At 36.6% G+C, this 13255-nt stretch overlaps 2 protein-coding genes across 6 annotated transcripts in view; one reads left to right on the top strand and one right to left on the bottom strand.

Annotated features, from left to right (window-relative positions):
- Window positions 1–13255, bottom strand: part of SERP1 (stress-associated endoplasmic reticulum protein 1) — a 63069-nt gene that overhangs the window by 15196 nt on the left and 34618 nt on the right. The window contains exon 2 of one of the 2 annotated variants that reach the window (XM_011972768.1): window positions 7048–7253. The exons of the other annotated variant lie outside the window; for it this stretch is intronic. The gene's annotated coding sequence lies outside the window, so the exon portion shown is untranslated. The remainder of the gene's footprint in view (window positions 1–7047; window positions 7254–13255) is intronic. 2 annotated transcript variants of the gene reach the window in all.
- The window catches only part of EIF2A (eukaryotic translation initiation factor 2A, 65kDa), a 34024-nt gene that overhangs the window by 10493 nt on the left and 10276 nt on the right, over window positions 1–13255 (top strand). For 2 of the 4 annotated variants that reach the window (XM_011972765.1, XM_011972761.1), the window contains 7 exons: window positions 2670–2788; window positions 3633–3732; window positions 4421–4503; window positions 7825–7898; window positions 8031–8175; window positions 8307–8423; window positions 12089–12660. In XM_011972765.1, coding sequence (XP_011828155.1) covers window positions 2670–2788; window positions 3633–3732; window positions 4421–4503; window positions 7825–7898; window positions 8031–8175; window positions 8307–8423; window positions 12089–12660 — 1210 coding nt within the window. The remainder of the gene's footprint in view (window positions 1–2669; window positions 2789–3632; window positions 3733–4420; window positions 4504–7824; window positions 7899–8030; window positions 8176–8306; window positions 8424–12088; window positions 12661–13255) is intronic. The other 2 variants (XM_011972764.1, XM_011972766.1) reach the window with 2 other exon arrangements.

The following is a 13255-nucleotide window of genomic DNA, read 5'->3' as shown; positions in this document are numbered from 1 at the left end:
TTTTTTTTTTTTTTTTTTTTTTTGAGACAGGGTCTCACTGTGTCACCCAGGCTGGAGTGGTACAGTGGCACCATCTCAGCTCACGGCAACCTCCACCTCCCAGGTTCAAGCGATTCTCCTGCTGCAGCCTCCCCAGTAGCTGAGACTACAAGCTGAGACCACACCACCACGTCTGGCTAATTTTTGTATTTTTAGTAGAGATGGTGTTTCACCCTTTTGGTCAGGCTGGTCTCTAACTCCTGACCTCAAGTGATCCACCCGCTTCATTCAGCCTCCCAAATCATTAGGATTACAGGCATGAACCACCTCACCCAGCCTGAATCTACTACTCTCAAATCATTAATAATATAATTATAATGAGTCTTATCTACAATGTTAACAGTTTTAATCTCAGCCTCAAAAAATAAGATGTGATCTCAAAATTTCTTATTTTGTGTAACCTATTGTGGGTACTTAAATTTTATTTTTTAATCCATATTTTAATTTGTATTATTTGAGTAATGAGTCAATCGAAATTTACTACCTAATGGGCTATACTATACTTCTTTTCATTGTCTTTTTTGTTTTGTTTTTGAAGTATTCCTTGTTCTTCTAGCTTAGAGTTTGTTGAATAAGTCTATTTTTACCTTGGCAGTTATTGTTAATAGTTCACTCGTATCTGCACTTAACCTTCTGTTGGATTCAACTCTGAATCCTTTTAGTATGTCCCCGTATGTCATGTCCATGATTTTAATAGATTTCATCTATATTGCGTTCTAGCATTTATTTCATTAAAGTGCTGTGACCACAATGGTACTTATTGTTCTGGGCCAAGAGAACTAGATTTCATGTATTGATTGTGGTCTTTGTTCAGTTTCTGGTTAACTAAGTCAGAAACCATTATGATTCTTCCTTAAATATGTTTTTTCTTAATTAAAATAAACATCTGTCGTTAAACTAAGAATAACTATTAAAGACCATCAATTCTGAGGAGGCTGTGGTTGAAAAGCAAAGAAAAAAATGAAGGTTAACAACAGCAACAACAAGAAAACAAGAAAGTGTCTCGTAATTCTAAAATAGGTTATTTGCAGCAAGTTGTAAAGACTTCCATGTAGGTGTCTGTGTTTAAATAATATGTGGTAGTTTTTCATTCTTTTCAGTGACTGCTTATCTTAAACTCAGTTATCTTCCTCAAACCTGAGTAGAACAAAGTTACTTACAGCAACTTCTGGAATAAGATGGAGTGTCTTTTTATTTTTTTTTAACACCCCAGAGTGTTTAGTACATAAAAGCAAGCCAGGCCAAACTGATTTCAAAGCTTGGCTGTGGCATTTATCAATAGTATGATCTTGAGCAAATTATCAAATCATTTTTCTAAGCCTAAATTTAAGCACATGTAAAACAGAAATGATGACATTTATAAGATTGTTCTAAGGATTAAATGAGAAAATGCACGTAAAGTGGTTAGGTACATAGAAAACATCCCACAATGGAACTGCTTTTATCATACAATTATTGTCATTTTTGTCATTGTACTATAATAATTCTTAGAATCATATCTTTTAAAGATTGCTCTTGAGATTGTAGTAGACGTCAAATGTCTCCTTACTGATTTCCCTAGCTGCTATAGCTTCCATTTATTTAAAAAAAAAAAATTTTTTTAATTGAAATGAGATCTTGCTATGTTGCCCAGGCTGGTTTTGAACTCCTGGGCTCAAGTGGTCCTCCCACCTCAACCTCCCAACGTGCTGGGTTTACAGGCATGAGCCACTGCACCTGGCCCATTTATTCAAATTTAAAAGTATACTTTTGTGGGCCAGACACAGTGGCTCATGCCTGTAATCCCAGCACTTTGGAAGGCCAAGGTGGGTGGATCACCTGAGGTCGGGTGTTCGAGACCAGCCTGGCCAACATGGTGAAACCCCGTCTCCACCAAAAATACAAAAAATTAGCCAGGTGTGGTGGCATGCGCCGGTAGTCCCAGCTACTCGGGAGGCTTAAGCAGGAGAATCACTTAAACCCAGGTTGCAGTGAGTCAGGATTGTGCCACTGTACTCCAGCCTGGGTGACAGAGTGAGACTCCATCTCAAATAAAAAATAAAACCAAAGTATACTTTTGCCATTTCCTCTAGCACCTTTGCCTTTCCTTTGATTTGATAGACCTCAACTTCTCTGTAGATTAGTTTTGTGTTCACTTAAAGGCATTTTTTTCCTTTTCAGCTGAAAGTGGAATAATCCATGTGTCTTCTATTTTATATCGTTTCCCAACACTAGCCTTATATAGGAGGCTTTTGGTAAAATATATACTTTTTTTTTTTTTTGAGACAGAGTCTCACTCTGTTGCCCAGGCTGGAGTGCAGTGGCACAATCTCAGCTCAGTGCAGCCTCTACCTCCCGAGTAGCAGGGATTATAGGTGCCCACCACCGCGCCTGGCTAATTTTTGTAATGTTAGTAGAGACAGAGGTTGTGCTGGAATCACAGATGTGAGCCACTGCACCTGGGTTTTTTTTTTTTTTTTTTTAAGTTAAGGTATTTCCTGGATATTTTCTAGAACCAACTTGAAGTTGCTTTTTATGAAAAATGAACATTTTGGAGTGATCTGTGTTTGAAAAGAACTATGAATGTTTTGGTTAGTGTTGACTACTATAAAACAGTATCTCATTGTTGAAATAATTTCTTTTGAAACCAGAGTAAATATTATCAGTGTCACTAACAAGGGGCTACTGCACTCCTTCGACCTCCCAAAGGCAGTTTGCCTTGAATTCTCGCCCAAAAATACTGTCCTGGCAACGTGGCAGCCTTATACTAGTAAGTATTTTCTCAGTGTAAAAATACTCTGACAGGATCAATTACGTTTAGTCGGGGGAAAAAGTTATAAAGTTTGTAACCTCATAAGAAAGTAATTTGTCTTTACGATACTTTTGTGTTTGTGAATATTTATGATCAACAGTGAATCTTGTACTCTCCAAATAAACAATGTATTGAAAGTAATTTCAAGGTCTATGGTAAGTTAGTGTAAAGAGCCCTTATGAGCTAAAGGAAAAGAAAAAGCTCAAGGGAAAATTCAGAAAGTAAATAACTGCTGGATAGAGATTTCTGAAGATTAAGAAGAATAATGACTTTTAAAATCAAGACATTTTAAATAATTATTACGTGAAAGGAAGTACAGTAGACAGAACATCTAAGGGATGTGTATGGTATAACAGTAGAAAATGTTGTGCCATTTTCCAATATATTTAAAGGGATACCTAATGATAATATATTATATGAACATTTTATATAGCTGTGTTTCATGTAATAAAATAGTTATAAGGGCTTATTTTAAGAAACATTTTCTAATAATGTTGATATGGTTGAATAAGTAAATGATAATAGGTCATTGGGTTACAAACATCCTGAGTTTTTGTTCTTTCAAAAGGCATGAACTCTAATGAATCTTATTTTTCCAAGTGAATGAAAGAGATACTGAGAATCAGTGTAGAATCATGAATGGTTTATGTAACCTTTTTTTTTTTTTTTTGGTAACACAGAGGCAAGCTTTCATGATTTAACCCATTTGATAGTAATCCATGTCAAACTTAATAAATAAGAAAAATAATCTTTTTACAAATGTTACAAGGCAATTACTGAAAAAAAAAAAAATTTATTGCAGCTTCTAAAGATGGCACAGCTGGGATACCCAACCTACAACTTTATGATGTGAAGACCGGGACATGTTTGAAATCTTTCATCCAGAAAAAAACGCAAAATTGGTAAATAAATGGTTTAAAATACTAATTTTTTACATAGTGTTTTTAATGTCATCACTGTATAATATTTGTTTTCCTGATGTTGATTTAAAAAAATAACTTATCAGACAAAAATCTACATTTTTAAGGATTTTGTATGTAAGAATGTAATAGAGCAAAAACTTGATCTTTCTTTCCTTTAGTATTAAGTAGAAAGGAACAGTATTTCTTTTTTTTTTTTTTTTTTTTTTTTTGAGACGGAGGCTCGCTCTGTCGCCCAGGCTGGAGTGCAGTGACGTGATCTTGGCTCACTGCAACCTCCACCTCCTAGGTTCAAGCGATTTCACCGGCCTCAGCCTCCCAAGTAGCTGGGACTACAGGCGCGTGCCACCATGCCAGGCTAATTTTTGTATTTTTAGTAGAAACGGGGTTTCACCATTTGTCCAGGCTGGTCTTGGAACTCCTGACCTTAGGTGATCCACCTGCCTAGGCCTCCGAAAGTGCTGGGATTACAGGTATGAGCCACTGTGCCCAGACTTTTCTATTAACGTATATTGACTAAAACTATTAGTAACTGACTTGATATCATATTTATAAGTGTTTATAAGTGTTTTTCCTTAAATAGTAACCAGTATCATAAATTACTTTAACATGTTAATGTGATGTTACATTCCGTCTGAATGTTTTTTATACTTTTTTTTTTTTGACATAGGTGTCCATCCTGGTCAGAAGATGAAACTCTTTGTGCCCGCAATGTTAACAATGAAGTTCACTTCTTTGAAAACAACAATTTTAGTATGGAAAGATATATGACATAATTTTATTACTTACTGTAATCGTATACAGTTTTCATTAACTTTTATGACACCATAGGGTTTTCCTAAATACTATTAATTTATTAATCAATAATTGCTATTACATTCATTTTCATAATTTTTTATAAGTCTGAATTCAGTGAAAATCTATAACACAAAGGTTTTCTTTTAAAATAACTTTTTATTATCTGATAATTGCTATTAAGACATTTGAATATATTTTCCTGAAAGTAATTGCTATTGAAATTCTGTGACACAAATTTTTTAGATATTTTATACTGTAGAATTTTAAACATAAAACTTCAGACACCTAGTCCTAACATCAGCTTATGGCCAGTCTTATCCATGCATCTCTCCAGCTACCATCTCTCTTACTAAGTGAAAGCAAATCCCAGACATGGTATAATTTTATATACTTGTTAAATATATAATTGTAAATATTTCAGGGTAGATTTCTGAAGATTGGGGCCTTTCATTTTTTAAACTTAGCCACAAAACCATTATCACAAATTATTAAATATGTGTTCAAATTTCTACTACTTGCAAATGTTACAATTTTTTTAAAACTCAGGATCCAAATAAGGTACTGCACATTGTGGTTGGTTGATATATCTTTTATGTTTCTTTTGGTCCTATAAGTTCCCACACCATCTTTTTTTTTTTTTTTTTTATTCTTCATAATTTATTGTTTAAGAAACAAGGTTATTTGTCTTACGTATTTTCCCATAGTTTGAATTTTGCTTTTGTATCCCATGGTATAATTTAACATGTTCGTCTGTCCCCTATAAATTGCCAGTTAACTCTAGAGTTGGTCAGCTTCAGGTTCTTTTTTAAATGAGTAAGGGTAAGACTACATTATAAGGTGATGTTCACTTCTTTTATCAAGAAGCACATAATGTCTGGTTGTCTTTAATTTTGTAGGGTTAGCTGACAATGTTTCATGCCTAGATGCATTATTTCATCAGTGGTTGCCAATTGTTGATATTCTGGTGTTTTCTCCCTCCCTTATTTTTCAGCTGTACTGCCTCTATAAAGAAAAATTTCCCCTTCTACTATTTGGTTACCTAGTGCTGCATTTATATAGAAAAGGCAGGATCAATATTCTTGCTTTTATCAGTTTTAATGTAATGTATTCTATCTCTAGCAACCTTCATTGTAACCAATTAGCTTTTTCCCCATTCTTGTTTTTTGAGAGTGGGCCTCATTCTTTTGTCCAAGCTGAGCGCAATCATGGCTTGCTGCAACCTCGACTTCCTGGGCTGAAGCAGTTCTCCTGCCTCAGCCTCCCAAGTAGCTGGGACCACAGGCTTGCACCACCACGCCCGGCTAATTTTTGATTATTTGTAGAAACAGGATCTCACTGTGTTGCCCAGGCTGTTTTTTAGTTCCATTCTTGTTTTGTTTTGTTTTGTTTTGTTTTGTTTTGTTTTGTTTTGTTTGAGAAGGAGTTTCACTCTTGTTGCCCAGGCTAGAGTGCAAAGGTGCGATCTCGGCTCACTGCAACCTCTGCCTCCCAGGTTCAAGCGATTCTCCTACCTCAGCCTCCTGAATAGCTGAGATTACAGGCATGTGCCACCACGCCCAGCTAATTTTGTATTTTTAGTAGAGATGGGATTTCGCCATGTTGGTCAGACTGGTCTCGAACTCCCGATCTCAGGTGATCCACCTGCCTGAACCTCCCAAAGTACTGGGATTACATGCATGAACCACTGTGCCTGGCCTTTTTAGTCCCATTCTTAATGTGGATTGAAAATATATGTGTTTCAGTCCATTGTAGTTATTTTTCTTATGGATGCTCAAATTGTCTCATCATTGACCAATTAGTCTTTAGTGACTTCTTTGCTATATGGTAAGAAAAGTCATTCTAGGATTAATTTGTACATTTCTAACCATTACACCTAGAACTGGCTAATTTTTCAGGAAACCCTATCTCCTTTTTGGTGTGCTACTTTTGAATAGCTATTGATTTCTGAAATTGAACAAATAAAAGTATTAGCTCTTGATCTCAGTAAAGGAAACATTAAAAGGAAATGGGGTTTCTTGAAAAATTGGCTGAGTCTAGCAAAAAAAGTTGTATTTAGGTTCTAGGGATTCTTATTAGCTGTTGCATTGGTCATTGTTTCTAGGCATTTTTTTCTATTTAAAAAATGTAACAATCATAGTTTTTTTAAAATTAAAGTTTTATGCTTATAGTTTTATTTAAATTAAAGACTACAAGGTTTTTATTTAACTTCTTCTATCTTATTTGTATTGCCTTTTGTTACCACCAAGAATCTTGTTTCTCTGGAATACCAGGGATGATAATTTGAGAATATCACATTCACATAAGCGTTCATTTGGTTTGTTCCACATTATCCACAGGGTATTCTTAGAATCTTAATACCAAAAAGTGACACTATTGCTGAAAATAATTTTTTAAAAAGGATTTGCAGTTATTTTTGTCTTTAGAGCATCCCATTACTGATTGTACAGTTTTGAGTATATCATAGTTAGAATAGGAATTGGTAACTTTGTTCACACATACCAAAGATGGCATGTAGGCTGATTTTGAGCAATATCCAATCAGTATAATTATGCCTTTCATTTTCCTGTGTTTGAGGCGCACTGTCACCTCGCTGTTTCAGGGTTAACTTGCTTTCTTGTCTGATTCGCCTCTTTGTGAGCATGCCAAATGAAGAGGGATCACCACTTTGACAGTTTGGTGCGCTGCGTTTGAAAAGCCATTGATCTCTGAAATCAAACAAAGAAAGTATAGTAGCTCTTGATCTAATTAACTAGGGTAGCAGTTTTATTAATAGCAGCATGGGTTGGACTGCTCTTAATATCAGCCATTGTTACTATGGTTGTGATCATCGTTATCATGCATCTGTTTATCACATTAAGTTATAGAATTTCCATATCCACATTCTGCAGTAGCAGGCCAAGGTTGATCTTTTCCTTCTAATAGGCTCTAAGACCACTTTATTTCAGCGATTGAAGAGAGGATAACTGACATTTATCAAATACCTACCATGTGCCTGGCACTGTTCTCTTAAAACCAATTACTGAGAGTCGGGTGGTATAATCGCATTACTTGCCTGAGCTCACACTGCAAGTAAATGACTGAGTAGAAATTGAAGCCTACATTTGTCTTGCTCCTACCCCATGCTTTTTCCACTGTGTTACTGTGTGTCACCAGCAGGAGACTACAGTGAGTACTATTAGTGTGTAGTTATAGTAATCCTTTATAATGTATTCAGAGTTTAACATGTTCCTTTTAGCCTCTCTCATCAATCTGATTTAATTTACTCTTTTTTTTTAGACACAATTGCAAATAAATTGCATTTGCAAAAAATTAATGATTTTGTATTATCACCTGGACCCCAACCATACAAGGTAATTGCTGTTTTTGTTTAAGTGGAATATTATGTGTTTAAACCTTTTCCTAGTTTTTTGTGACTGTAAAAACATGTCCATCTCAGTTTTTATTCTCAAAAAATTAAGTAATGATTTATGTGTGTATCTTAGGTGGCTGTCTATGTTCCAGGAAGTAAAGGTGCACCTTCATTTGTTAGATTATATCAGTACCCCAACTTTGCTGGACCTCATGCAGCTTTAGCTAATAAAAGTTTCTTTAAGGCAGATAAAGTTACAATGCTGTGGAATAAAAAAGGTATGCTAAGTATATTTTATCCCTCTTGTTTACCAGTTGTTAATTTAGGCTATATTCCTATGCATATAACAGAAGAATCAATGCCCATGTAATTTGTGTTTTAAATCTAATTAAAGTTTTTACTGTTATAGCTACTGCTGTATTGGTAATAGCTAGCACAGATGTTGACAAGACAGGAGCTTCCTACTATGGAGAGCAAACACTGCACTATATTGCAACAAATGGCGAAAGTGCTGTAGTGCAATTACGTGAGTATTCCAGCAGTCTTCCTTTGATTAGAAACAATGGTAGTAAAAAATACTATGCCATAAAGATGATATAATCTAAATTCTTGATCAAAAGATAGAATTCAAATACCTTAATAACCTTTAAGATAAAATTCTTCTTAATTAAGAAACTTAAAATCATCCTCAAACATACCTTATTTTGGCAGAATACAATTAGTTATTTGAGTTATGCCAGCGTTTTAGAAGTAAACTTCCTGAGTGAGGTAATTCCGTTGTAGTAGCTCTTTTGGAGCTTACTTAGCTAATTATGACAGCAAATTGCTTAATACTATCTTTAGAATTGTTAGTAATATCCAAGAGGCCAGGCATGGTGGCTCATGCCTATAATTCCAACACATTTTGGGAGGCTGAGATGGGAAGATCATTTGAGCCCAGGAGTTCAAGACCAGCCTGATCAACATAGTGAGACCCCGCCTCTACAAAAAATAGAAAAACTTAGCCAGGCATGGTGGCATATGGCTGTAGTCCCAGCTCCTCAGGAGACTGAGGCAGGAGGATCACTTGAGCCCAGAAGTTCAAGGCTGCAGTGAGCTATGATCGTGTCACTGTACTTAAGCCTGGGTGAAAGCCCGTCTCAAAATAATAATATCCAAGAATGTTACCACTTCATCTGTTGTTTTAATGAACTAAAACTTTAAAATAATAGTTTTAAAATACTGACAGCTTCCTAATTTTCTCGTTTTGAATTGAACTTATGTAAGTAGGGTAATCTACCTTTTAAAAAACTGTATTTCCATTGAAGTCAAAGAAAAAACAAGGATGGCTCCCCTTTTCACTTTATTTTAATAACATTCTGAAATACCTAGTCACTCTAACTAATCAGCAGAAGTAGAATATATACAGTTTTGAAAGAAAACAAAATCATCTCTGCTCATGTAGTTGAAGTCACACTATAACCAACAGCTACTTTAAAAAAATAAAAGATTCCATATATAGCAAAAAAATAATAAGAACAAATATATAGGGCCAATGGGAAGAAAACTTTAAAACTCTTCAGAGAGACAAACTATGGCCTTTACTAAGAAGAATTATTTTTATAAAGATGTCATTTCTCTGCTATCAATCTAAAACTAAATTTAAATGCTGACTGATTTTTTTTTTTTTTTTTAACTAAATAAACTGGCTCTAAGGTTGGTGTTGAAAAATGAACACACAAGAGTATTTTGGAAACTTGTGTAAAAGAAGAGCAGGGCAGGGGAAGTTATCTGGAGTTCTGACACTACCAGATATTAAAATGTACTCAGCACTTTGGGAGGCTGAGGTGGGTGGATCATGAGGTCAGGAGATCAAGACCATCCTGGCTAACATGGTGAAACCCCGTTTCTACTAAAAAGACAAAATTTAGTTGGGTGTGGTGGCACGTGCCTGTAATCCTAGCTACTCAGGAGGCTGAGGCATGAGAATTGCTTGAACCCAGGAGTCAGAAGTTGCAGTGTGCCAAGATGGCGCCACTGGACTCCAGCCTGGTGACAAAGCGAGACTCCGTCACAAAAAAGAAAAGTAAGGCAATTGTAATTAAGACAGTTTGGTTGTGGTATATGGATATACTGGTAAAACTGATAAATCAGTGGAAGAGAACAGAGTCCAGAAATAGATCCATACTTTTGTAGACATTAATATATGATAAAGTCAGCATTTGAATCAATGAATCAATGGAGGAGAAAATATTGATCATTTAATATATGGTTTGGGACAACTGGCTAGTCATTTGAAACAAAAGGTTATTATCTTCTTCACCAAAATAAATTCTGGTTGGGTCAAAAACTTATACATAAGACTGCAGAGGAACTAGAAGAATATATGGGAGAATTTTTTTTTCTAATCTTAAGAGTAGAAAAAGACTTTTTAAACAAGACAGAAGTACTAAGGGGGAAAATGATGAATTTGACCATAGAAGAATAATGGGTTATTGCAGTAAGAGAAGAAAAGCATCCATAAATTAAACAAAATGAACAAGAATTTGGGGAAAATATATTTTTTAAATAGTCAAGTGATGTGTTATGAGAAAGGGTAAATGTTCTTAATATATCAAGTAAGCCAAGTAAAAGACCAATAATTGGAGAAAAATAAAATAGGCGTTGGATAGTAAAAATTAGTCCTCAGAGCCAGTGTGGTGGCTCATGCATATAATCCCAACTATCTAGGAGCCTGAGGTGGGAGGATTGTGTGAGCCCAGAAATTTGAGGCTGCAGCGAGCTGAGATCCCACATCTGTACTCCAGCCTTGGTGACAGAATGAGACCATCTCTTTAAAAAAAAGAAAAAAAATCAGCCCTTAGAAAAAGAAATAAAATTACTTATATTAAAAGATGCTTAACTTATAATTAAAAAAATAGAAATGAAAACAAGATAGATATTTTCACTTAATAGGCTGATGAAGATAAAAATATGAAACTACACAGTATGGTTGAAGTATAGTGAGGGGGAAGCCTGCATCATCAAAAACTGCTGATAGAGGCTAGGCACAGTGGCTCTTGCCTATAATCCCAGCACTTTGGGAGGCTGAGGCAGGTAGATCACCTGAAGTCGGGAGTTCACAACCAGCCTGACTAACATGGTGAAACCCCATCTCTGCTAAAAATACAAAATTAGCCCTGCGTGGTAGCTCATGCCTATAATCCCAGCTACTTAGGAGGCTGAGGCAGGAGAATCGTTTGAACCCGGGAGGCAGAGGTTGTGTTGAGCCCAGACCGTGCCACTGCACTCCAGTCTGGGTGACGAGAGTGAAACTCCATCTCAAAAACAAAAATTCTGAAAGGATATCCAAGAAATATAACATAGGGTTGCCTTTGTGTAAAGTGACCTGTGTTTGTGGCTTTTTTTTTTTTTTTTTTTTGAGATGGAGTCTCGCTCTGTCGCCGAGGCTGGAGTGCAGTGGCGCGATCTTGGCTCACTGCAACCTCTGCCTCCCAGGTTCAAGTGCTTCTCCTGCCTCAGCCTCCCGAGTAGCTGGGATTACAGGTGCATGCCACCATGCCCCACTAATTTTTCTACTTTTAGTAATGATGGGGTTTCACCATGTTGGCAAGGCTGGTCTCAAACTCCTGACCTCAGGTAATCTGCCCACCTCGGCCTCCCAAAGTCCTGGGATTATAGGCGTGAGCCACTGCACCTGGCCTTTTGTGCCTTTTTAAAAAATATAGGGCACAGTGGCTCATGCCTATAATCCTAGCACTTTGGAATGCCAAGGCAGGAAGATCCCTTGAACCCAGGAAGTCGAGGCAGCAGTGAGCTTTGATCATGCCACTGCACTCCAGCCTGGGCCACAAAGTAAGATCCCATTTCTATAAATAAATAAATAAATAAATAAAATAGTTTGTATTTTGATTACCGTCTGCACGTATTACCCTTTCCAAAAAAAATGTTTATTAATAGTAACTATTACTATAAGGCCATATTACCAAAATGTTTAAAAGACATTAAGATTCAGTAGGGGTTCTTAAATATAAATTTATGATTATACATTAATCGCCCTAGTATATAATATAAGAGTATTTTAATGTTAACATTCCTTGAAATTTTTTTATCTGTTTGATGTGTTCGTGAGTACTATATGATGGTAACTTTTGCTAACAAATATTTATATAGTTCTTTATTGCTAATTTGGGCTTTATATTCTTTTTCTAGCAAAAAATGGCCCCATTTATGATGTAGTTTGGAATTCTAGTTCTACTGAGTTTTGTGCTGTATATGGTTTTATGCCTGCCAAAGCGACAATTTTCAACTTGAGATGTGATCCTGTATTTGACTTTGGAACTGGTCCTCGTAATGCAGCCTACTATAGCCCTCATGGACATATATTAGTATTAGCTGGATTTGGAAATCTGAGAGGACAAATGGAAGTGTGGGATGTGAAAAACTACAAACTTATTTCTAAACCAGTGGCTTCTGATTCTACATATTTTGCTTGGTGCCCAGATGGTGAGCATATTTTAACAGCTACATGTGCTCCCAGGTTACGGGTTAATAATGGATACAAAATTTGGCACTATACTGGCTCTATCTTGCACAAGTATGATGTGCCATCAAATGCAGAATTATGGCAGGTTTCTTGGCAGCCATTTTTGGATGGAGTATTTCCAGCAAAAACAGTAACTTACCAAGCAGTTCCAAGTGAAGTACCCAGTGAGGAACCTAAAGTTGCAACAGCTTATAGACCCCCAGCTTTAAGAAATAAGCCAATCACCAATTCCAAATTGGTAAGTAAAGTTTTACTACTTTTATAGAAAAAAGTTTTATTTTGGGCTAGGAGTGGTGGTTCACATCTGTAATGCCGGCACTTTGGGAGGCCGAGGTGGGAGGATCACTTGAGGTCAGGAGTTTAAGACCAGACTGGCCAACATGTTGAAACCCCGTCTTACTAAAAATAACAAAAATTAGCTGGGCATAGTGGCGCATGCCTGTACTCCCAGCTCCTCAGGAAGCTGAGGCAAGAGAATCGCTTGAACCCTGGAGGCGGAGGTTGTGAACCGAGATCACACCACTGCACTCCATCCAGCCTGAGCAACAGAGCGAGACTCAGTCTCAAAAACAACAACCACCACCTTTCTCTTGGACTGGACAAAATGTATCAGTGGTCTGAAACTTCTTAATTTCCATCGAAATGTTTACTATTTCGGCCGGGCGCGGTGGCTCAAGCCTGTAATCCCAGCACTTTGGGAGGCCGAGACGGGCGGATCACGAGGTCAGGAGATCGAGATCATCCTGGCTAACACAGTGAAACCCCATCTCTACTAAAAAATACAAAAAAAAAAAAAACTAGCCAGGCGATGTGTCGGGCGCCTGTAGTCCCAG

Source organism: Mandrillus leucophaeus, unplaced genomic scaffold (genome assembly GCF_000951045.1).
Source record: "Mandrillus leucophaeus isolate KB7577 unplaced genomic scaffold, Mleu.le_1.0 Scaffold130, whole genome shotgun sequence".
NCBI lineage: Eukaryota > Metazoa > Chordata > Mammalia > Primates > Cercopithecidae > Mandrillus > Mandrillus leucophaeus.
The sequence above is the reverse complement of the archived record's forward strand: the minus strand, read 5'-3'. Positions and strand labels throughout refer to the sequence as shown.